Consider the following 26058-nt stretch of genomic DNA (forward strand, 5'->3'; position numbering starts at 1 on the left):
TGTTGACTTTAATTAACCAATTACAGCTTTCTTCCACCAACAGCCCCTAATGGATATCCTAGTACTGTAATAAAATGCTGTACAGTGTTTCGTTTTGACAGCAGGATTCTGGCTTTGTGTGGTGTTAATGCTTGAAAAGCAGGCAAATAGATTACTCATTTACTTATTTATTACCCACCCTTCACCTCTAGAACATTAAAACATAATATTAAAAACAATTAAAAACAATTTACAATCATAAAAATAGAAGTGACTGAGCTAATCATAACTTTGGAGTTCATGTGAAACTGTATTTGGTCCTTGCAAGGGGAGATTTCTGCCGGGGAGCCACACAGACACGCACTCTCTCTCTCTCTCTCTCTCTCTCTCTCTCTCTCTCTCTCTCTCTCTCTCTCTTTGTGTGTGTGTTGCTGCTGTTAAACTACATTGGAGATTTAAACAGCCAAACGTTCCCTGTGGCGAAGAAGCTTTGCCCTCCCTTTGTTAATTACTGCGTATGATTAACATCTAATGGAAGACAGATTTTGTTAGAAAAATGAAGTCATTTGATGCCTCTTCCTCTTATCTGCCCCACCCAGTTCCTTGCTCAGTTCTTGAATGCATGTTGAGATAAGGATCCAGTATTGTGGATCTGCATTTGGGGTTGCTACCTTCCCTCCCCATATCAGCATGCCCTCCTTGAAACCCTGGTCTGTGGAAGAGGATCATGGGAAATGGGAAATGTTCTAGGAGAGGGGGGAACCCTCTTTAGCCCAAGGGCTTCCCTCTGGGGGAAACCATGCAGGACCAGCGTGCCAATAATGGTGTGTGGGCCAGAAACAAGAGTGGTTGGAATACTAAAAGTAAATGTTACCTTATGTACAGTTTTTACATACATTTCCTTCTGTCCCACCCAGGCATTTTCAGGGTTCAAATTTCAGGGTTCAATATTTATTAGTTTTTAAACATCATTTTCAATAGTAATTAAACATACTTTTACATATTATTCAAAATTTTTTACTTCCATAAGTCCTGTCTGAAAATTTTCCAATTTAATCTCTTAGTATGCATTTCTTATTTTCCCTATTACATTTCAAACTCATAACCAATATCTCTATCTTTTTCTGCTTTGTTACACTTTGTATATTTCTCCTTACAAAACTTCTTGTAGTCCTACTAGCGTAATTTGTTGATTACAGTTGCTCTTCAAATAATTCATATAATTTTTTCAATCTTCTGTAAATCATATACTTTTTCCAATCTTCTGGTCCCACAGGTTTCGAATCTTTCCTGTCATTTTGTCCAATTCTGCACAGTCCATTAATTTCGTCTGCCATTCTTTCGTCAGAATTTCTTCTTGCTTCCATTTCTGGGCTAACAATACTCTTGCCACTGTTGTTGCATCTAAAAACAGTTTGACATCTTGTCTATTAATGTCTTGGTCTATAATACCAAGTAAAAATGCTTCTGGTTTTTTTAAGAATGTATATTTCAGCATCTTTTTCATCTCATTATATATCATTTCCCAGAAGTTCTTTACTTTCTTACATTCCCACCACGTGATAAAATATTCCTTCTTTTTCTTTACATTTCCAACATTTATTATTTGTCTTATACATTTTAGCTAACTTCACTGGTGTAATATACCATCTATACATCCTTTTATCATATTATCTTTCAAAGCATTATAGGCTGTAAATTTTATCCCTCCATTTCACAACCTTTCCCATTCTTTAAGCTGTATATCCAAAGTCTTTTGCCCAATTTCACTTCCTCATCTTTCAAATGCCATTCCAACAGTATTTTACATTTTAGACATTATTTTACATTCATTGTTTAATATTTCTATTTCAAATTTTGATTTTTTATTATCAAATCCTTTTTCCTTTAAATCCTCTTTATACATTTCATTGACTTGGCGGTAGTGCAACCAATCATTTACATATTCTTTAACCTCAAAGGCGCATTGTCGGCAGGCAAAAGCACTTGAGTGTGCAAAGCAGGTGTGGCATGGTTTGGCACAGGGAGAGTTTATGCTGGGCAGGGTGGCTTAGAACTCCTTTTTCTCCCCCTGCTATCTGGGTAAACGTGGTGACTTCAATGTCACAATTGCTGGAGTTTAGAACACTTGTCAAATCTGCATTCTAGAATGCCCAGCTTCTGAGAAAATTGGATATGGGTAGGCAAGCATAAATCTTCAGCATTTAAATATTATTTTCTTAGCTAACCATCTAATTCAAGGCAAGCATCTCCCTAGGCAATTGACAAGCAAGCTTTTAAGATTCTGTCAAATGCCTGGAGGAAGATGAAAGTCTTAACCTGGTAGCAGAAAGATGTCTGGGTCAGCACCAGGCAGGGCTCACTTGGGAGAACATTCCACAGCTGCTGGGAGGGTGGGTGCCAACCAAAAAGGCGCTCTCCCTTTTTGCAAACCTCAAAGCCTGGTCGGTGATTTGTGGAGATACACCCGTGAAGATGCGAGCAGGGTGGTGAGAAAGTTTTTAGTTTTGTTTTTCTGATGCAGCAGGTCATCTTGAGAGATGCCCATCAGGAGAGGAGGGATTCCACTTCCCCCCTCAAAAAACACATTGGGGTGCAAACTGATTTGTGCAGTGGTGTATGACCTGAATGGCTTGCTGCATATAACGTGGGTGTATTGGATGGTTTTTGCTTGGATATCCACATACTTTTCTTCCTCCTGGAAGGGTTGCTGTTACTTTCAGGCCTTCCTTGTGGTCTTCCCATTGGGGCATCTAGCTCGTCACTGTGAGAACAGCATCAGGATGCTGGACTAGGTGGGCTGTTGGCCTGATCCAGCAGGGCTCTTCTTACATCCTTACGTTCCTCTATTTACCCCTCCCTCCATCTCTTGTGCCCCTTCCACTGCTCCTTTCCCCTGAATTGAGTTTTAAGATTGTCAGCTCCTTGGGGCAGGGATATGTACTCTTGTACACTTGTCAAATACCAAAGCCCATGGGTGTTGTACAGGAGATAAACAGTTGTTATTTGGAGCACCCTATGGGAAGCTGCCTTCTACAGAGTCAGACCACTGGCTCATGTAGCTCAGTATTACCTACACTGACTTGTAGCATCTCAAGATTTCAGATGGGGAGCTTTTTCTCGGGCCTTCCTGGAAATGCTGCTGGGGCTTGAACCAGGGACCTTTTGCATGCAAAGCAGATGCTCTGATGCTGAGCTGCGTTCCCTAGTTCCTTCACTTCACCAGTTGCGTCAAACTGCCTTAATTGCAAACAATTCCTGGCTTGGTGCAGAGGAGCAGCGTCGGAACATGATGGTTTTCATCGGCTCCATCCCTCTGCTGCAGCTCCATCCATAAACACCTTGTACCCTCCTCTGCCTATCTCTCTTGTCCTTGAATACACCTGTGTTCAGTCCCCTACTAAAGTGCAAACGCTAGCCTTGGACAGGAAGCTTGCAAGACGTGGTGACTTTGCACTTCTATAATTCATAAGGAGGCACTGCCTACCTGGCTAGCTGTCGTCTTGCGTCACTCTCCAAATGTGCCCTGCTCTTGTGCAGCCTGCTTTCATGCTATGTCCCCACTGCTGCTTCAGCACATCTGCATCTTCCCAGGAAGCAGTGGAATCACACACACGTGCTAGAGCTGCAGTGTGCAGGGCTCCCTAGAAAGGGGGATTAATTGTTAAACCATAGCTGTCAACTTTCGGATTTGAAAATAAGGGATCAGCAGCCTCACCTGTCCCAGAGACAGTCTACGGGATATTGAACAATCCGAGATAGCAGCGGGAAACAGTGCTGAAATAAGGGAATTTCCCGCAAAAAACGGGAAGGTTGACAGCTATGTGTTAAACCATGCTCAGAATTGTAGCTCTGTGAGGGTAGTAGGGGGTCTCCTAATCACTCTCAGTAACCTTAACCAACTACAGATCCCAGAATTCTTTGAATGGGAAGAAAGCTGTTTTAAAGTGACATGATAGTGCTTTAAATGTATGGTACCATTGAGGGTAGCGCTGTGGGTTAAACCACAGAGCCTAGGACTTGCTGATCAGAAGGTTGGCGGTTAAAATCCCCACTACGGGGTGAGCTCCCTTTGCTCGGTCCCTGCTCCTGCCAACCTAGCAGTTCAAAAGCACGTCAAAGTGCAAGTAGATAAATAGGTACCGGGAAGGTAAATGGCGTTTCTGTGCGCTGCTCTGGTTCGCCAGAAGCGGCTTAGTCATGCTGGCCACATGACCTGGAAGCTGTACGCCGTCGGCCTATAGAGCAAATGAGTGCCACAACCCCAGAGTCGGTCACAACTGGACCTAATGGTCAGGGGTCCCTTTACCTTTACCATTGAGGTCCCTCCTTTCCTTCCATATCAGGGTCCCCAGCCAGAGTCAGGAGTTTAAATTAGTTAAACTGGACTACCGTAATGGCTGTCTGCAGGGCTGCCCTTGAAGATGGGGGGCGGGGGCCTGCCGCCAATGCAAAATACAGCTGCAGAACTGGAAAGGGGGGGATTTCTGATGGGACCCATGTGTCGCCATTCTGAAAGTGAAGTAAGGATCTCAATTCAGGGTGTTAATACTACTTATTTCTTTATTTAAAATACTTCTCTGTCACTTAGTGTCAATAATCTATAAACTGTGTACAAGAAACTTGATGCAGAAAAGGTAAAAAACCAGTCAAAACTATAAAATCAAGCTTAAACTAAAATGCCTGTGGAATATACTAGCAAATTGCAATGGTTCTTAACTTTTTTGGGGGGGGGGTTGTCTGATGAAAGCTTTCAACCCTCTTCCCAGAAGAATGCACATAAACACACAATAAATTTTCCATCAGTGCAATTATATTCCATTGTTAAAATAATCTCTGTTTTCTTTTCTTTTTCCTTTTTTGCTCCCAGTTCACAGACCACCTAAAGGTCCATGGACCAAAGGTCAAGATATAAAGCTCTAAATGTCTTGGCACCCAGTACCTAAAAGGGCACCCAACAATTGGCAGGTGGGGGCCTTGTTCTTGGTACCATCACTGGGGGCTGCTAGATTGGCATTGACCCATGATTGACTTCTCAGTGGTGGCTCCCCAATTGTGGAATACCCTCCTTTGTGAGGTGCACCTGTCTCCCTCTGTATTGACTCTTGGGAGAAATTTTAAAACATTCATGATTTTGATGGCTGAAAGGTATGGCAACCCTAAGGCCAGTGGTTCGAGATAATGTTTAAAAACTATTTTCAGGTTATTTTTTAATGTGTTATCATTGCTGTGTCTGCTACCCTGGACTCCTTTGGGAGGAAGGGTGGGAAATATGAGTTGTTTGCTGAGGAGGGCAACATTCTGCACTGGCGGCAGGCCCCCGCCCCCCATCTTCAAGGGCAGCCCTGAAGACAGCCATTACGGTAGTCCAGTTTAACTAATTTAAACTAAGCCTTAGGAGAGATTGTTGAGGGAGTTGGGTATGTTTAGCCTAGAAATGAGGAGACTGAGAGGAGACATGATAGCGATCTTCAAATATCTAAAGGGTGTCATGTGGAAGATGGAGCAAGCTTGTTTTCTCCTGCTCTGGAGGGTAGGATCCAAACCTATGACTTCAAGTGACAAGGAAATAGATTTTAACTAAATATCAGGAAGAACTTTCTGGCAGTAAGAGCTGTTCAGCAGTGGAACAGACTCCCATGAGAGGTGATGGACTCTCCTTTCTTGGAGGTGTTTAAGCAGAGGTTGGATGGCCATCTGTCATGTATGGTCTAGTTGAGATTCCTGCATTGCAGGGAGTTGGACTAAATGATCCCTGGAGTCTCTTCCAACTCTACAATTCCATGTTTCCATGATTCTATGAGTTGACGGGCCATTGGCCTAATCCAGCAGGGATCTTATATTCTTATGACAAAGCAACAGGAGCTCACCCTGTTGTGGGGATTCAAACCGCCGACCTTCTGATCAGCAAGCCCAAGAGGCTCAGTGGTTTAGACCACAGCACCACCCACATCCCACAGCTCTGTCCCAGCTCCTGCCAACCTAGCAGCTCGAAAGCACGCCAGTGCAAGTAGATAAATAGGTACTGCTGCAGCGGGAAGGTAAACAGCATTTCCATCATGGTGTTCCGTCGCGCCAGAAGCAGTTTAGTTATGCTGGCCACATGACCCAGAAAACTGTCTGTGGACAAACGCCGGTTCCCTCGGCCTGAAGCGAGATGAGCACCACAACCCCATAGTCACCTTTGACTGGACTTAACCGTCCAGGGGTCCTTTACCTTTACCTTTTTACCTCATATTCTTATAATTTTCTCTCTGTTGTAACAATGGTACTTTGCTTAATGGCCTCCCATCCCAAATTTGAACCCAAAAATCTCAACCCATTTCTATGCTGCTGTTTGTGAGCCTTTGGGATGCCTCCTCCTGTATTTGCCCTCAAAACTATTGCAAGAAGATTGGGGATTTGCCTTAGCTGTGGTACTTCCACATGCACCCATTGTTTTTCATCTTTTCTTTGAGCTCTCTTGTTGCTAAGAGAAGTTTTTCTCAAAAGAGATTGCAGAGTTCTTTTCTAAAGTTACACCCACCCACCCTCTCTATCTGTTTGTAACTGCTCTAGTTTTTGAGGCTGAGAGTTTTTTATTGGCCTCCTTCCTCTGCTGGGACAGAAGGAGCTTTGTGCGCACCCCCCCTTTTTTTTAGGATTTCAGGTGGTGCTTTTGAGAAGTTTGCTGTGGGCATGACTTCTAGAAAAGCAAGATTCCTGTTAGCTTCCCACCTATTGCAATATTATATTGCATAATAATGATTAAAAAGGCTGGATATTGAAGCAGTCGAGACCTGTAGATTCCCACCCCTTCAGTTTTCATGTCTTAAAAACACAGCATGGGGAAGAGACTATGTCTGAGACGCCCTTTCCTTTGTGTTTTCAGACAACAGAAGCTAACTTTCTGGAAGGGGAGGCAAGTAGAATAATATTGCTAGAGAACAAGTCTTCTGTATTTGTGGAAGTCGGGTGATCGAAGATGATTGATTAATACTATAGTCTGTATGAAATTCCAGGTGGGAAATGCGTGAAGATTTTAGAACCTGTGGCCACTTAAAGTACCGTAATACAGGGGGAAAAATTTTTGCTGAAAAGGACAGCTAAGTCTTCTGTTTGACTAGATTGGTTGTGAAATGTCCCAACTTAGAATAGCATTATGAGGACAATGGTTTATGTTTCTTTTTTCTGTGAATGTATACTTTTGTATTGTACTATTTGGCAAGTTTTTTTATGGTTACCCCACTCCTTGGCTGTAGCCTCATTTGGTTGCCTCATAAATTATTACAGTGGTACCTCCTGTTAAGTACTTAATTCGTTCTGGAGGTCCGTACTTAACCTGAAACTGTTCTTAACCTGAAGCACCACTTTAGCTAATGGGGTCCCCCGTTGCCGCTGCGCCACTGGAGCATGATTTCTGTTCTCATCCTGAAGCAAAGTTCTTAACCTGAAGCACTATTTCTGGGTTAGCGGAGTCTGTAACCTGAAGCGTATGTAACCCAAGGTACCACTGTAAATATTTCTGTTGGGTGTCAAAGTTTTAAGATTTTAGGCCCCTGAGGGAGGTGGGGAGGACAAGTAACCCAGCTATTAAATTTAAACAAGGGATTAATTATGTATTTCATAAAAATTTGCTTGATTGTAAAAACAACCTCAAAGTGTTTGTCTGTAAAAACAGTTGTTTAAAACCTTCAATAAGCTAAAAATGGATTAAAATGCATGTCAACATGCTCCAGGTCTGGGTAGGCTTGCCTAAACCAAAATGTTTTTTAGCGGGCAAGGAAAAGAGTACAATGAAGAAATCTGCCTGATGTCAATTGGCAGGGAGTTCCAAAGTGTGAGTGCTGCCACAATGAAAGATTTTAAAAGTCCAGATGTCCGGAATCAAATGTTTCAGAGGCTACATGAGATTACATCAAAAACAAGAAGAAAAAAGTATGTTCTATGCAGCATAGGCTAGTGGCATATCTGGGCCTTCCTTGGATAGAAACAGTGACTGGAATAGACTTTTATGTAACTTCTTGGCTGTATTAAAACAAGAGACATATTAATGACTCTCTTGACCTTGAGAATCTGAAGATGCTATATTAAGGAATATGTGGAGGTGTGAGAGGAAATTGATTGCAAATGGGCCAGGAAATGCTTTGCTGCCGGCTCTTCAGATGGTGGTACAGTACAAAATATTGAATGCTGTCCTATCTTTAAATATCGCTGGCTTTTACAAAAGCCTAAAAACAATTGCAAGGCACCATGTTTCCTGATTTTAATTTCTGTGGATAGGCTTCTCAGTGCCAGTACCCATTTTATTTAAACCAGGGGTCAGCAAACTTTTTCAGCAGGTGGCCTGTCCACTGTCCCTCAGACAGGGGCCGGACAATATTTTGAAAAAAATAATGAACGAATTCCTATGCCCCACGAATAACCCAGAGATGCATTTTAAATAAAAGGACACATTCTACTCATGTAAAAACACGCTGATTCCCGGACCGTCTGCGGGTTCGGATTTAGAAGGTGATTGGGCCAGATCTGGGCCCCCGGCCTTAGTTTGCCTACCCATGGTTTAAACCATGTTCTCTGCAGGGGTGTTGACAGACCATAGCATGTTTTACTGAGGCTAGTAGGCACCCCCCTCCTTGATTCAAAAGTGTTTTGTCTTGAGGCTTCAAGGTCCTCATAGCTGAAAGAGACAAACTTGTAAATGTGAAAATGATGCCTGCCAAAAATTAAAACCATTATAGAAAATGGATATTACAGTGGTTAACATTTTGCACTTACGTATTTGCTGTGTAATTCTAGCCACTTGTGACTTTCTGTTTCCCCCTAGAACATAGCTTCATGTGCAGCGAAGGCATCTGCCATAGGCAGCGATACCCATAGTTGATATCCTTATATCTACAACAGATATCAGGCTATTTTTTGACACCTATTAAAAATATTTTTGTTTAGGCAAGCCTACCTAGATATTTAGAAAGTTGATGTGAGCTTTCCTATGTTTTTAGTATGTTGTTATTTTAATTTTCTGAAATCTTTAAATTATTGTTGTTAATGTTTCTTATTGATAATTTTATCATACTACCTTTTTCTTGCAAACTGCCTTGAGGTTTTTTTTTTACAATCAAGCGGTATGTAATTTTTATGAAATAACAAACTGTAGCCTTATGAGGCTTTGCCCTCGGGTGGGAAAAATATTGCGCCTGGGAAAGGGAAGTGGGAGTCAACAGACACTCAAGGAATAGTTTCGGAGAAAAGGCTTTTATTTCTACCATCCATGAACTGGTAGAAGGAGCAAGTGTGATAACTCACAAAAAGCATGCACGAGTTCACAATCATGTGCACAAGCATATATACCCCTTTCCAGTTCCCTCCTCCTTTCTCCTCCTTCCAAAGTCCTGCCCCATGAGTTCCTCTGAGCATGAACAGAAAGCTGTCTTGGGACTCTTGGACTCTTGGCACCCTTCCCAGGAAAGGGGTTTCAGAGTGTTCAGATATGTTTCAATCTCTTGTTCTGTCATGGTTCCTGGACAGAAAGTAAGTTGCAATGTGGTTCTTTAGCAAGGCCAGAAGGCATGAGAAAGGCCTGAGAAACAATGGACTATGTTCCCTACCTTTGTTGCAATCTTTTTAGTTACAGCAAGCGGAATGTTTCTGATGCTTAGCTAATGCCTTTTAGCTGCTGAGAAAAATGATTTTGAAAAGCTCTGAGAAGCTTTGAGCCTGCTTTGGTGGGGGGTGACTTCGGGCCTAGGTGAGGTCACCTGTCCTCACCTTCCTTCAAAACTATATGTGTTCTGTGTGGGGAAGGGCCATAGCTCAGTGCTAGACTATCTGCCTTGCATGCTAAAGGTCCCATGTTTAATTCCCAGTATTTCCAAGTAACACTGGGAGAGGCCCCACTAGAAACCCTAAAAAGCCGCTGGCTGTCAGTGCAGACAACACTGAGCTAAGTGGATTGATGGCCTGCCTTGCTGTAAGGCAGCTTTCTGTGTTCTTATGAAACAGTGGTACAAATTCCTCACCACTTTTGGCTATTACAAGGTGGTTGTAGACATCCATTCCATACTTGAGAATAAATCCCTTGAAGCTCAGGAGGGTACTTTTGAGTAGGCATTTATCAGGACTGCACTGTAAAAGCTTGTTTGGGATAACAAGTCTGAGTTAAAGTATCTTCAGTGCATGTTTTCTGAGTAAGCAAGACCTTGTCATCTTCCACCCCCACCCCCCACCCCCCATGGGTCTAATTAATAAAAGGTTTTGCAGATTTCCTGTCCTCATAGCTCCTTAGGCTGCAGAGGGAATTCACTGGGGTCCACTCCTGGGCTTTGCCAAGGAACAGGAGATAGATGACGGTGCAGCTTCTGTTAATATTTCTAGAGGGGTATCTCAGGTGTGGTTTTCAAGCAGCATTTGTATGCTCTGCTGCTTGGACCTGTGATCACTTTTTCTGGGCTCTTTGTACTCAAAGTATCCCCCACACAAAAAAAGAAAGATGCTTGTATTTGTTCCATCTTTCTGTCTCTTTTGCTCCACTATCACTTTAATGAAGTGCGGTTGCCAGGGTGAGCCAGCAGAAATGAGAACTCTTTGCCATCCAGTTGTCATCTCAAATCTAGCAAAACAACATCACACAAGCCATGCAGTGCCTCTATGTCAGAGGGCTGGAGAGGTGGGGGCCTTGCTTTTTTGCTGGAGGAGGAAAATTTTGCTGGATCCACATCCATCCCTTAACTTGTCATACCTAGAGGCCCTGCCTGTAGTTATTATGCAGCTCATCCCCACACAGTGGCGTAGCGTGGGTTGTCAGCAACCGGGGCAAGGCAAGTAATTTGCGCCCCCTAACCCGTGGATTTGCGCCCCCTAACCCTAACCCCCAGATGTTGCGGCCGGCCCCCCCTGCACCCCCCACACTACGCCACTGTCCCCACACCCCTTTTTCAGCAATGCTAGCTTCTGAGGCTGATGGACTGTGCTGGGTGAAATGAATTTCTGTATGATTGCTCAAAAAGCAATACACCCAATATATCCTGGCCATTGCATGATAACTTCAGACATAAAAATATTTGCCAAATGAAACAAATCCAGCATTGACGGTTTTTAGAACTAAAACTGTTTGTAGATCCAAGTTGCACACCAGGCAAGAAATGTCTTTTGACACACACTTTCTTGAGCTGTTTGTTTGTAGCCCATTTCAACAACAACAATAATTAATAATAATCACCAGCGTCTTTGATTTCTTATTACAGGTAGGTAGCCGTGTTGGTCTGCCGTAGTCGAAACAAAATAAAAAAATCCTTCCAGTAGCACCTTAGAGACTAACTAAGCTTTCGTGTGCATGCATTTGTTTATTTTGATTTCTTATTCATCCTTCAGCATAAGGTCTCAGGGCAGGGGACATCAAATTAAAAATGTTTAGAACATGGCTTAGATGCGCAGTCTGATGCATGATTTATCCTTGTCATATAAGGTGCCTACTCTTGTGTCAGTGGATCTCAGCAACCCCTGCAAAGGGGAAACTTTTTTTCTGTGTCTCATCATGCACAAGTTGCGCTGGCAACCTCCCTCTTGGTTACCTATAGGATCTCTTGTCTTGTAGATGGCTTAATGTCAGGGCCATCATCTGCCCCTGCCTCTCTGTCTGGCAGAAAAACAAGCCCATGCATACACACCGTATCTTGCATAGGTGCTGATTCAAACATTCTGCAGGTGTTTGTGTGCTTGAGTGCTTTAAACGTGCAGGTGAGCTGTCTGTACTGTACTATTTTTGTTTTTCAGCTGTTGAGTGGAAAGGCTATTACAGGCATGTACACTCTCTCTTTGCTCAGTCCCTAAAATCCGGCCCTAAAGCAATTTGTTTTGCTTCCAGTGAAGTCATTAAACTTGTGGAATGACTTCGGCTTGCACAACAGACCTTTCATTCTCCCCACTCGCCTAAATATTTTCTGGAGGGTTGGGGTGAATCCAGGTGTGGGGAAACTTTGGCTCTCCAGATGTTGCTGAACTGCAGCTCCCTTCCGCCCAAGATAGCTAACAGCCAAGGATGATGAGAGTTGTAGCTGAGCAACATCTGCAGGACCATAGGTTCCCCACACCTAACTTAGCCAGTAAGACAACTATTTATTGCTAGCCCCAAAGTGTCACACCCATTCTAAAATTCATTGCTATTGTTATAATAATTTTAAGGTCATATATAAAAAAAACTAATGTTCATAACTGTATATATAAACCACATGTCTGAAACCCCATAAAAAAGGTCCTGAACAAATTTACCTCAAATACTTCTCTGCAAGGTCAAAGTGGGAAACCTCCCCATTGTCTCTTTCCTCACAGGTCCTGTCCTCACAAATCATGTCTTAAGGGCACATTCAAGATGTGAACAGGCTTGTGACCTGTGGCCTAGATTCAGGAATTGAGTAGTTATAATAACAAAAGAGTGCCCAAAACCCAGATAATGCAATCAGGTAACTTGCCAGACAGGAGATAAACAATGCACTCAGATTTCCCTTGTAGACCGCCTTTTCTGTGATGTAGGTATGCTGTTTCTGGGAGTGGTCTTGGTCTCCAGGGCGCGTAATTTAAAATATCTATATAAGGGCGAGCACACCTTTGTTCTGGGTGGTCCTCCTCTCTCCTGCGTTGCAACAGTTAATAAAGATCAGGCTTACTAGTTGCTTTGCTTCTCGGTATTCTCTGGTTGGTCTCCATTATTTTATCCTACCGATAGAGAATCTACAAAATAACTCTATATGGGCTCTTGGGTACCCCATTAGGGAAAAGGAGCAGGTTTTTTTCTTATAACACTATGTTTGTTCTTAAATTGTCTTTTTTCGTGCTACTAGAAAAACAAAGTTTCTTCTTGTTGATGTGAGCTGATTGGAGTAGAAGGGTTGGGTGTAATGCAATAACTCTTTGCAAAAAGTGAATTGGTTTTTACTGACACTTTTGTGCGATGAACCTGGAATCTTTTGGTGAAGGGGTGGTTAAGGAATATATTATAAAACACATTAAAAAATCCAGAAGGCAAAAGCTTGATGGAGAACCGTCACAAAATTGGCTCTTTTTATGATTAGAGAATTAATAGTTCTAGCTCTTGTCATTCAGAGCCTGGGATGTGGTTTGGAAACTTTTCCAGCTTGAAAAATTTCCACTGTTTCATTTTTGCATTGGACCCCCCCCCCCCCCCCGTTTCATAAGCTCATCAATAACAATGGATGGAGGCCAATTGCAGATACGATGTAAGACCGGCTTGGCAGTATCAAAACTGTATTTTTCCCCCCAGGTTGATTATTCCTGGCAAGTATATGACTCAGCACACAATCTGCAGTTCTTGGGAAAATTAAAATTTATTAGTCTGCTAAAACTCTGTATTACATCTTCTTTTCTTAACACCTTTGCATCATTTAAGTAATATCTTCTAATTTTTACAAGTGTTCCAATAAAAACAATATTCATCGTGTAACATTAAGCATTGTTTACTTAAGAACCTGAGAAGGGTCCTCCTGGATCAGGCCAAAGGGGGCCCATCTAGCTTAGCATCCTGTTCTCACGGTAGCCAACCAGATGTCCCAGCAGCAAACCTCAAGTTGTGTTTCCCATCATCTGGTATTCACAGATACGCTGCCCCTGGGCATGGAGGTTCTGCTGTCACAGAAGACTTCCATATGGAGAGATGTGCTGGATTGGACCAGAGCTCCATCTAGTCCAACATTCTGTTCTCACAGTGGCCAGCTAGATGCCCCAATGTGAAACCAGAAAGCAGGACCTGAGCACAAGCACTCTTCCTTCCTATGGTTTCCAGCAACTAGCGTTGAGAAGCATTACTGACCATGGAGGCAAGCACTGCTAGCCACTGTTGGTAGCCTCCTCCTCCTCCTCCATCATCATGAATTTGTCTAATCTTCTTTTAAAGCCATCCAGTTTGGTGGCCATTACTGTGGGAGCAACTTCTACAGTTTAAATATGTGCTGTATACTACGGTATTTCCTCTCAAAACATTTCAGATCGCATACTTATATATGGGGGGGGGGGTGGAGAGAAAAATCAACAAGAGTGATTTTTTTTTAGCTTTGTTTATCAAAAACAAGTCAAATAAACATGCTAAATTAGATCACTCTTTAGGACCAGAATAGGGAAATCTGTGGCCCTCCAGATGTTCAACTCCCATCAGCCCCCATCAGCATGGCTAAAGGTCAAGGATGATGGGAGTTGTCATCCAACAACATCTGGAGGGCCATAGCCTCTCTGCCCCTCTGGGGCATGAGAAAAAAAAATTATGACGTAAATTACCTTGTGCAGATTTTGTTTTTGTTAGAAAAACTGGCATTGCTTCTCAAAGCTCAATTAATTGGTTCCATTGGTGGATCAGACCTTGAAGTATTGTGTGTGAATGTAAGCAAGTTGTGCTACAAAGGGATATTTGTTGAGTGTCTCAAGTGGGTAGGTTGTTAAGCAGAGCTGACATCAAACAGAATGTGGGTAAGGGTCAAGTGAGAATTTCTGAAAGACTAAGGAAGAGCTATTGAGTTCATAGAGCTAACATCAGAACAAACAACCAACCCAACCATTTTTCAGTAGTATATAGGGGATGTTTGATCAGGATACGGGATTTATTGCTTCAATAAATTTAATGGGACCATCATATCTGCTTAGGAAGAGAGAGAGAGAGAGAGAGAGAGAGAGAGAGAGAGAGAGAGAGAGAGAGAGAGACCCATTGAGTGGGTAATTTATTCATTTTCATTAAAAGCATTTCCAAAATACTTTAATGTATAAATACATAAGTGGTATACAAAAAGTTATGCTTATATCCAACCATAGTTCTGCTCTGAGTGGGCCCATTGAAATCATTGGGCCTAAGTTGGCCATGCCCATAAATTTTAATGGGTGTCCGTAGCAGGAGTACTTGTTGGCATCCTTCTGTCTCAAGGGACAATGGAGTGCACCTTTGAAGGTGAAGTTGAACTGCTGCATTAGCAGCACTGAAGTGGCCTCCCCTGTGTGCAAGCCTGGGCTGTGTGTATGGAGGTCCTGGGCTGCTCAAAAGACAAGACACTTGCCTTCACTGATTTGGCCCAAAGGAAAGCAGAGCAATGTGTTTGGCACTGGCCTGACTGCAGGATTTGCTGTAAAGATGCGTACAAGGCACCATCCAACTATCTTAGGGAGGATCCCTGCCGCCCCCCTGGCTGACTATAATCTTGTGAAGAGGGACAGTTTTGTTTCAATCAATTGTATGCAAACCTGTCCAGGAGCCTTTTTGACTGAAGAGGGGGTTGCAAATATCTCCAAAGATATTAATTTTTAAATAAAGCATTATATTGTAGACAATAGGATAGAATCACAAAATTTAAGAGTTGGAAGGAACCCCAAGGGTCATCTAGGCCAACCTCCTGCAATGCAGGAACAGAGTCTTGACATTTGCTTGGTTGCAGTGTCTCTGTGTGATGCCCACACCAGTTTATCCAGATGTGGCTGTGGGCCCCAGGAAGTGACTCCAGAGTGGACTGCTTCTGGTTACCCTCATGTGAACCTTTGTCTCTTGAGTCCCAGTAGAGGAGCCGCCTACTGCCAGGTGGGAGTGGCCACAGCCAGGAAATAATCTTTTGATTCCCATCTCCTTTGCGTTTCCTTCCTCTTGCTGAGCTCACGGAAATTAGAAAGAAAACGAACAGTGCTTCTTGCACAGAGGCCCAAGTGACTTTATCCTTAGTGCCTATTCCTTTGCACGCATTTGCATCCACACACACAAAGCCCCCACCACAAAACTTTGTGATTTATACATGTGCACTGCACTCTGTCTTCTGCTTCTGCTTTTCAATGTGGTTTTGCAGATAGCAGGTGAAAGTTTCGCATAAAGTTACGAGGCAGGTTATCATATCTCAGTGGCTCTATGCTTGGAACAAAATCGGCTGGTTAATGTATTCCGCAACATTTCTCTGCATTGGGAACAACCGGTTTTCCTGCTTCTTGGAGGAGGACATAAAAAAACTAAAACCACAACCTCTGATTCTTTGGCTTGAATCCCACAAGATTACACTTGCAGTAGACCCGTCAGAATGAATGTGCCAAAGTTAATTCCAGCCCCAAATATCTGAAAGACTGCCTCCTTCCCTGCAAGACCTCCTGGGTGATGAAATTGGCAAAGAGGGCCTTCTTGGTAGTTCCTCCACCCACAGAGGCTCTGTGGGTGCCACCTTGGCAGAGGAAACTTTCTGCGGTGGCACCTAAGCTATGAAACTCCCTCCCCCCAGAGGTGTGCCTGGGACCTCCTTTATACAACTTCCTCTGTACCCTTGCCTTTGATACCTGTTGTGTCTGTTTTTAGGATTCACCTTGTTTTTATGATTGCAAGTTGTTTTAAATTACCGTATTTTTCACTCTATAAGACGCACCGGACCACAAGACGCACCTAGTTTTTGGATGAGGAAAACAAGAAAAAAAATGTTCTGAATCTCAGAAGCCAGAACAGCAAGAAGGATCGCTGCACAGTGAAAGCAGCAATCCCTCTTGCTGTTCTGGCTTCTGGGATAGCTGTGCAGCCTGCATTCACTCCACAAGACGCATGCACATTTCCCCTTACTTTTTAGGAGGGAAAAAGTGAGTCTTATAGAGAAAAAAATACGGGTATTTTTGATACTATGGTTTAATGTTGTAACCCTCATAGACAATTACAGGATATTTTTAAGGAGGATAACAAAAAAGGCTTCTCCTATTCCGTTTCCAACTTCCAAAAGGAAGTGATAGAAGAAAATACAAAATTATTTAAAAAGGCATATAATATTCTTTTGGAGTGGGAGACCAAAGATGAAGAAGTAAAATCAATAATGATTAAATGGGCGCAAGATGTAAGACATAATATACAATTTCAGGACTGGATAAAATTGTGGAAAGTAAATTTGAAATTTACAGATTGCATATTACTGAGAGAGAACTATATGAAAATGATGTACAGATGGTATTTATCACCAGTTAAATTGGCAAAAATGTATAAAAATGAAAAGAAAGAGTGTTGGAGATGTGAAACCGAAGGTACGTTTTATCATATGTGGTGGGATTATAAAAAGGTAAAACCCTACTGGGAAATGATATATAATGAATTGAAGAAAATGTTGAAAATAACTTTTGTAATAACCCCAGAAGCCTTTCTGTTAGGTATTTTAGGTCAAGACATACCAAAGGAAATGAGTACTTTATTTATGTACTTTAAGACAACAGAGACTTCGAAAAAGATTGGGAACCATTCATATTATATTTGCAGAAACAAAGAAAGTCAATAGACTTGATGGCAGGATTTAAATAAACATTCACATTATTAGCATTAGAAAATGTTTAGAAGATAGTGAAATATGATGGTGCATTTACTGTTACTTTTATGTCTTTAGGCTTGATGTTATGTTATTAATAACTTTCTGTTAAGAGATAACAAAGTGGGTGAAAATAGAAACAAACCAGAAGCGGAAGTTGGGGGAAGCCTTGGAGGGGAGGGAGGGAGGATTATATGGTAAATGTTAAGAATTTAACATGTATGTAATGAATGAAAAAGAAAAATGAATAATAATAATAATAATATGTTGTAACCCGCCCTAGAACCTTACAGTGAAGACCCCCTCTATACTATATATTTAAAGTGCTAGTTGCTCTAGCCACTTTTGCCTCTACCCCCCACCCACCTCTGGCATGTGGCCCCCCAAAATTTGATATAAAGGGAATGCTGCCCTTGGACTGAAAAATCTGCCTCTCCATCTCCTTCTTTTGTGCAGTTCCATTGACGGCATGTATCTTTGTTGGAACTAAATGTACGATGATTTCAACCCTATCCTTTTGTTGTAATGTAACCCTTACCACCTCGTAGTCAGTTTGGAAATGTGCTGTTCTTTGTTGGTAACACCCTGCCTCTGTGTTTTTGTGTCCTCCTTCCCCCTTTCCAGGTGAACCATGATTCCGGTCACAGAATTGCGCTACTTTGCCGATACCCAGCCGGCGTACCGCATCCTAAAGCCGTGGTGGGACGTTTTTACAGACTATATCTCCATTGTGATGCTGATGATTGCGGTATTTGGTGGGACGCTGCAAGTCACCCAGGACAAAATGATTTGCTTGCCTTGCAAATGGGTCACCAAAGACGCTTGCAACGATTCCTCCAGGGACTGGCCGACTGCAAGCCTGGACACAAGTTATTTTAACTCCTCTTTAGTGGCAGCCATGGAGCCAGGGCCGACGGGGATCAAATATGAACTTGACAGGCACCAGTACAATTACGTGGATGCTGTGTGCTATGAAAACTGCCTTCATTGGTTTGCCAAGTATTTCCCTTACTTGGTGCTAATGCATACACTGATCTTCCTGGCTTGCAGTAACTTCTGGTTCAAGTTCCCACGGACCAGCTCTAAGCTGGAGCATTTTGTCTCCATCCTACTCAAGTGTTTTGACTCCCCATGGACCACAAGGGCCCTCTCTGAGACAGTGGTGGAGGAGAGTGACCCCAAGCCCACCTTCGGGAAGATGAATGGCTCCATGGACAAGAAGTCTTCCACAGTTAGTGAGGATGTGGAAGCCACGGCCCCGATGCTACAGCGGACAAAATCTCGGATTGAGCAAGGAATTGTGGACCGGACAGAGAACGGCGTCCTGGACAAGAAGGAAGGCGAGCAAGCCAAGGCACTCTTTGAGAAGGTCAAGAAGTTCCGGACACATGTGGAGGAAGGAGACATTGTCTACCGCCTCTACATGAGGCAAACCATCATCAAGGTGATCAAGTTCATCCTCATAATTTGCTACACCGTCTATTATGTCAGCAACATCGCCTTTGATGTGGACTGTAAGGTGGACATTGAGAGCTTGACAGGCTACCGTATGTACCGTTGTGCTCATCCTCTTGCCACCCTCTTCAAAATCCTGGCGTCTTTCTACATCAGCTTGGTTATCTTCTATGGCTTGATCTGCATGTACACCCTCTGGTGGATGCTCAGGCGGTCCCTCAAGAAGTACTCCTTTGAGTCCATCCGGGAGGAGAGCAGCTACAGTGACATCCCTGATGTAAAAAATGACTTTGCCTTCATGCTACACCTCATCGACCAGTATGACCCTCTCTACTCCAAACGCTTTGCTGTCTTCCTCTCCGAAGTGAGTGAAAACAAACTCCGGCAACTGAACCTCAATAATGAATGGACCTTGGAGAAGCTGCGCCAGAGGATCACCAAAAACTCTCAGGAGAAGCTGGAGTTGCACCTCTTCATGCTCAGTGGCATCCCAGACACTGTCTTTGACCTCCTTGAACTGGAGGTCCTGAAGCTAGAGCTCATCCCTGATGTCACCATCCCACCAAGCATCGCTCAGCTCACCAGCCTCAAGGAACTGTGGCTGTACCATACAGCGGCCAAGATAGAGGCCCCAGCCCTCGCCTTCTTGAGGGAGAACTTGAAGTCCTTGCACATCAAGTTCACGGACATCAAAGAGATCCCTCTTTGGATTTACAGCTTGAAGACTCTTGAAGAACTCCACCTGACTGGGAACTTAAGTGCTGAGAACAACCGGTACATTGTAATTGATGGCTTGAGGGAGTTGAAGAGGCTCAAGGTCCTGAGGCTGAAGAGCAACCTGACAAAGCTTCCCCAGGTTGTGACCGATGTCGGGGTGCACCTCCAGAAGCTCTCCATCAACAATGAGGGCACCAAGCTCATCGTCCTCAATAGCCTCAAGAAGATGGTTAACCTAACAGAGCTGGAGCTGATCCGCTGCGACTTGGAGCGCATCCCCCACTCCATCTTCAGCCTCCAGAACCTCCAGGAGATCGACCTCAAGGACAACAACCTCAAAACCGTTGAGGAAATCATTAGCTTCCAGCACTTGCACCGCCTCACTTGCCTTAAGCTGTGGTACAACCACATTGCCTACATCCCCATGCAGATCGGCAACCTCACTAACCTGGAGCGCCTTTACCTGAACCGCAACAAGATTGAGAAGATCCCCACCCAGCTCTTCTACTGCCGGAAGCTTCGGTATTTAGATCTCAGCCACAACCTCTTGACTTCGATACCAGCAGACATCAGGCTGTTGCAAAATCTGCAGAACCTGGCTGTCACAGCCAACAGGGTAAGAGAAGGGGATTGAATGTGGTGCGGGGGGCACAGAAGATATTTGGGCTGGGAGTGGTCTCCCAATATCTTTTGTACGGGGCAGGCCCTACCATTAGGCAAGGTGGCCTACCTCAGGTGGCAGATGATGTAGGGCGGTGGCAGTGGCAGCGGCAGCCTCCTGGCTTAAGGGCAGAGCTGTGTTAGCTACATGGTGTAAGTTTGCTTCTCTAAGCTAGGCTACAACAGGTGGGTTATGGCAGAGTCATTGCTGCCATGTTAGATTCTAGTTAAGATTGACTAGACCAAAGGAGCACTGCATGCATGGATTGGGCTAGGGCACATTCTTCTGATGGTTGTTCTGAACAAGCTGCCAATTAGGGAGGACTGCCTTGAAATTATATAGGGATTTCAAACACAACACACCAAGGGTCAAAAATCTTCAAAACATCTAATTCTACATACATCAAGAAAGGTTACAGGTTATTATGGGACGGAAACATGCATTGCTCCATACTGATATCAACTTCCCAAGTTTCCCAAGCCATTTGGCCTCAACTATCATATTTGACTTCGCCAGTGTGGTGTAGTGGTTAAGAGCGGCAGTCTCCTAATCTGGGGAACCGGGTTCGTGTCTCCGCTCCTCCACATGCAACTGCTGGGTGACCTTGGGCCAGTCACACTTCTTTGAAGTCTCTCAGCCCCACTCACCTCACAGAGTGTTTGTTGTGGGGGAGGAAGGGAAAGGAGAATGTTAGCTGCTTTGAGACTCCTTAAAGGGAGCGAAAGGCGGGATATCAAATCCAAACTCTTCTTCTTCTTCTTCTTCTTCTTCTTTTAAAATTTTACTTGTTTGTTTACTTCCTTGCTTTATTAAATTTGTATACTGTTATAAACAAAAATAGCCCTTTTCCCTTATGGGGTATCCAGGAGCCCATGTAGAGTCCTTACATAGGTTCCCTATTGGTAGGAGAGAATAACAGAGGCCAACCAGAGAATATTGAGAAGCAAAGCAGCTAGTAAGCTTGATCTTTATTGATCTGTTGCAACAGGGTGCTCCCCTCACCCGCAGGAGAGAGGAGGAACCCCGAAAAATGGTGCGCAAGGCCTTATAAAGACTTTTGAAATTCCCACTCTGTAGATCAAGACCAACCCCAGAAACATCATACATACATCACAGTAGGGGTGTAACCTAAGACCACCCCTCAGATACATCATACCTACATCACAAGAAAAGGCGGTCTAAACAGAAATTTGAATGTTTTTCTCCTGTCTTTGTTTATCTTCTGTCTGGCTTGATTGGATTGCCTGGGTAGCCTGGCCAGTCTTTTGTAATGATAAATACTTAGTTCCTTGGCCATGTCACAGGCTCACACCCTATTCAAACACAGACATACTCTTAAGACAGGATTTGTGAAGGAAAAGACAATGGGGAGGCTTTTCCATTTTCCTTTGACCTTGCAGAGAAAACATTTGGTCAGTTTGGGAATCAAAATGGTTCCAGGTTTGTCGTCCTGTGCTGATCTATGTATGTGCTTGGTTGGTACACTTAAGAACATTTAACATATATCTAAGACCTCAAAGGACGCAGGTGGCGCTGTGGGTTAAAGCCTCAGCACCTAGGACTTGCCGATTGAAAGGTCGGCGGTTCGAATCCCTGCGGCGGGGTGCGCTCCCGCTGCTCGGTCCCAGCGCCTGCCAACCTAGCAGTTCGGAAGCACCTCCGGGTGCAAGTAGATAAATAGGGACCGCTTACTAGCGGGAAGGTAAACGGCGTTTCCGTGTGCGGCTCTGGCTCGCCAGAGCAGCGATGTCACGCTGGCCACGTGACCCGGAAGTGTCTTCGGACAGCGCTGGCCCCTGGCCTCTTAAGTGAGATGGGCGCACAACCCCAGAGTCTGTCAAGACTGGCCCATACGGGCAGGGGTACCTTTACCTTTACCTTTAAGACCTCAAAATTCCTATCACAATACCACCCTGTACCTGTAGATCTCAGGGCGGTTCACAACATAAAATTACAGTATAAAAAACACAAAACACATAATAAAAATAAGAACAGAAACAAACCAATAAACTCCCCCTTCCACAGCACATTTGAATGGGCATCTAATGACAATCAGCCAAAGAGGTTAAAGAACCCTTTTTGTCTGGTGCCTAAATGAAGGCGCCAGCGAACCTCCCTGGGGAGGAGAGCAACTACAGAAAAGGCCCATTCTTGTGGTGCCACTCTCCAGACCTCTCCAGGAGCTTCAAGGAGATGCTGATTTTACACCCTAGTGTTAACATTAAGAAAACATCCTGGCTGGCCATTTGTGCCACTTTTAGGATCAGAAAAGATTACATGTTTATATCTTGGAAAGGAAAGCATGAGGGTTGCAAAATGCAGGCACACAGGAATTATTCATTTGACGCATTCTGTCTAAAAGTTAAATGCAATTGACATTGAAACAAAAGCAAAATCTGTCTCTAATGTCTAATCAAATTTCTACATCAACATCAATGGACAGGGCACATTTTTTGGTCCTGTCTCCTCTGTCATCATCTGCACCATCACTCCAACCACGTCAACATGAAACTTTCCTGACTGAATCGGCTCTTGACGGTTTGATTTCTTTCGTAATTGTTGCAGTAGCAAAGACCTGTTTTTGTTCTTTTGATTGACTGTTCTGCACACAGGCACTGTGTACCCTTTGGGTGTGGACTTGCTTGTGGAGCTTAAAATACAAAGCGGAGAAATGCTACTTACAGGGGGAGTGCAACATGACCATTCATTCTTGGAGTATTTGCCTAGCACTGAGCCTTTATTATCAGTATTTGCCCAGCACTCAGCCATTGTTTTCACAGTATTTGCCTATCACTGCAGAAGCCAAATGCTGTGCTTTGATGAATCTACTGGGCCCCGGCTTACCCTAAATAGTGTATGATTTATCAGAGCAGCTCTGCTGCTAGGCTACTGTGCTTCTTTTTCCCAAAAGGCACACAGGATGTTTCCTTATATTGACTCAGACCACTGGTTCAGCTAATGATTGGAGGATGGATGGCGTTTAACAGATTGGGGTTGAATCATGACAAGGCAGATGTACCGTTTTGGGGGGACATGGGCTGGCCGGCCGTGGGGGACTCCTTGGTCCTGAATGGAGTAACTGTGCCCCTGAAGGACCAGGTGCGGCAGTCATTTTGTCACAGCTGTCCATAGAGGCACAGCTCCATCTGGTACGCCCACTGAGGCCCTACCTGCCCGCGAACTGTCTTGCCTGTGTGGTGCATGGCCTGGTTATCTCCTGCTTGGACTACTGCAATGCACTCTATGTGGGCGCTACCTTTGAAGGTGACCCAGAAACTATACCAATTCCAGAATGTGGCTTCCAGTATGTTTCTGAGCGCAATTCAAAGTGTTGCTGCTTTGGCCTTGGCCCAGCATACCTGAAGGACTGCCCCCACTCTCACTGCTCAAACTGGACACTGAGGGCCTTATCAGCAGTGGCACCCTCCCATCAGATGTCAAGGAGATTACACAACTTTTAGGAAGCCTTGTATCAGGAAGTTTTATACGTTTGATGTTTTACTATGTTTTTAGATGTATTGTAAGCGGCCCAGAGTGGCTGGGGAAACCCAGCCAGATGGGCAAGGTATTACTACTACTACTACTACTACTACTACTACTACTACCGTATTGTCTATACTGTCATGTAGAAGCTCTCTAAGCTTTTCAGAAAAGGGTGGTGTTGTTTTCACCAGCCCTACCTAGAGATGCTTTGGGGGATTGAACCTGAGACTTCTGCATGCAAAGCAGATGCTCTGCTACTGAGTTACAACCCTACCCTTAAATATTAAGCATGACCCTTTCCCTAAAAAAATAAGTAAGATTCTAGTGCTCGTAGTTCTGAATATAAAGGGCTGAATTAAATAGGAATGCCAGAAGTTGCCTGAGTTGCATCCTTGGTCCATCTAGCTCAGTATTAGCAATAGTGATCGGTAGCAGCTCTTCAGGGTTTCAGGCAGGGAACCTTCCCAGCCTTACCTAGACATGCCTTTGGGGATTGAACCTGGGACCATACTACGTGCAAAACAGGTGTTCTGCCACTGAGCTACAGCACAAGAATACAGATTCTCTGCTCCAAGGATCTCTCACTGCATCTCTTAAGGGACAGAGAACCAACCCAACCTTTCCACCACTTGGTAACACTTAGCAATTTGGCTTCCCTTAATGCTGCACATACCATTTGGTGGCAAACAGTTTCCAGTTTCAGTAATGTATAAAGGTCTGCCGCATTTTTTCTTTTGCATCTTTGCCTTGCAAGGGATCTAGACGTTCCGAGACGGATCCCAATAACCGCTGGGCTTTTTCCTTTCGTTCTATTTTCAGAGTTGGAGAGCATCAATTACTCCTTTCATTCCAGTATACTTTTGGTGCAACCTGAGAGCTTTCTGCACTTGGCATAAACTCACTTATTTAGTCTGCAAAGAGCTTCCTGAATCACTAAATTAAGACTTCCATCATGTAGGCAGGACTGTTACCATCTGCAAACTTTTTTCTTTCTCTTCCTTCCCAAGCTGCTCTTTTTTTTCTAATTTTTTAAGCATCCACTCTCTGAAGACAAAGCCAGCTTGCTGGTGGGTTTTTTGTTCTGTTCTGTTTTGTTTCTGCATATAGTAGGTTTGAACAAAGGCATTGGTATTACTGCTATGTTGAGCCCCCTCATCACCAAATGGGTCAACATGGCTGGCTGCATGCTTAATCAAGCATTGATTTCTCTCCCTTCCTTGCCTCCCAAACCTTGGCTCTGAAGGTTGCCTTGAAGAGAAATATGGTTGGCCACTATGAGAACAGGATGTTGGAGGAGATAGACCATTGGCCTGATCCACCTGACTCTTCTTATGTTCTTAGTCTGTTGTACTAGTGTAGAAGGAAGTCTAGAAGCAGTTCGCTTGCCCACCTCTCTTTAAGCTGTCTCCTCACTAAGGCCTCATCTGCACTATACATTTAAAGTGGTATTTTCCCCAAGCCTACCTGGGGATTCTGCCAGGGACTGGACCTAGGAGCTTTTGCCTGAAAAGCAAGTGCTCTACTACAAGTGCCTTTTCCCTAAAAAGTCCTCATAACTTCATAACTAGGACCTTCTACATGCAAAGCAAATGGTCTACCATTGAGCTCCTTTCTTCTCCTTAATAGCACAAAAACCAATGTTTCAATGTATGCCGTTGATTCCCTCCCGTGAACTACTGAAAGTCTGGAAACATCCCTCATCCTCCGTAGCTAGCTTATAAGAAGCCAAGAAGCAGGGCTAGGTCCCATCACCTGTTTTGGCTTCTTGGTTTTTGTTTTCTTGGAAATAATGTGTTGATCTCATTAGCTCTATGACAACAAAGGATGCAAGTTGGAGAGCCATGGCTACGGTGGATAAATTAACAAGTTCCCCTGCTTCTCCACCCTGTACAAGATGCTTCCTGTTTTCTAGTGTGGTTTTGTTTTCTTAGGAACACTGTTTATTAATAGAGAGTGATTTCTCTAGGGCAGATCTTAGTTAGCCACAGCAGTGTCATGGCAGGATCTCCCAGAAGATATTTCTGTGGTCCAAGAGTTAAAGAACTGTTTGAACCAAGAGCATATTTGCCTGCAGAGGAAGATTTGCTTGGCTGAACATCAGAGTTTTTCTGGATCAGTACAGCTGCCCCCTCCTCTCCCCCATGACTAACCAGATCTCAAGTGAATTTCAGACCTTCGTTTTCAGCAGTCATCGCTTTCATGCATTATAACTGCTCCATTGCTGTTTTATAATGGTTACTCAAAGCATCCAAGCAAAAATTCACTTAACGCCCTGCTTAATGTGGGATATGGTGAAATCTCTGCAGTTGTGGCAAAGTCATTCACACTTAATTTTTTTTAAAAAATAAAACCTATACATTGCTTGATTGTAAAGAAACCTCAAAGCAGTTTACAAAAAAAAAAGATAAAACAATAAAATTGTTGGTTAAAAAAAAACCAACCCACCAAAATTTGTTAACACCTTCAATAAATTAAAATCAGCAATAA

General features: G+C 43.6%; 1 protein-coding gene across 4 annotated transcripts in view; it reads left to right on the top strand.

Moving 5' to 3' along the window:
- Nucleotides 1-26058, top strand: part of LRRC8A (leucine rich repeat containing 8 VRAC subunit A) — a 39635-nt gene that overhangs the window by 8844 nt on the left and 4733 nt on the right. For 3 of the 4 annotated variants that reach the window (XR_014164885.1, XM_081897799.1, XM_081897800.1), the window contains exon 3: nucleotides 17880-20043. Coding sequence is in view for 3 of the 4 variants with exons in the window: in XM_081897799.1 (XP_081753925.1) it covers nucleotides 17887-20043 (2157 nt within the window). In the remaining variant the exon portion in view is untranslated. Of the gene's footprint in view, nucleotides 1-1865; nucleotides 2469-17879; nucleotides 20044-26058 lie in introns of those variants that run through there. The other variant, XM_081897801.1, reaches the window with a different exon arrangement.

This window comes from Podarcis melisellensis, assembly GCF_964234715.1.
Source record: "Podarcis melisellensis genome assembly, chromosome: Z".
Taxonomy (NCBI): Eukaryota; Metazoa; Chordata; class Lepidosauria; order Squamata; family Lacertidae; genus Podarcis; species Podarcis melisellensis.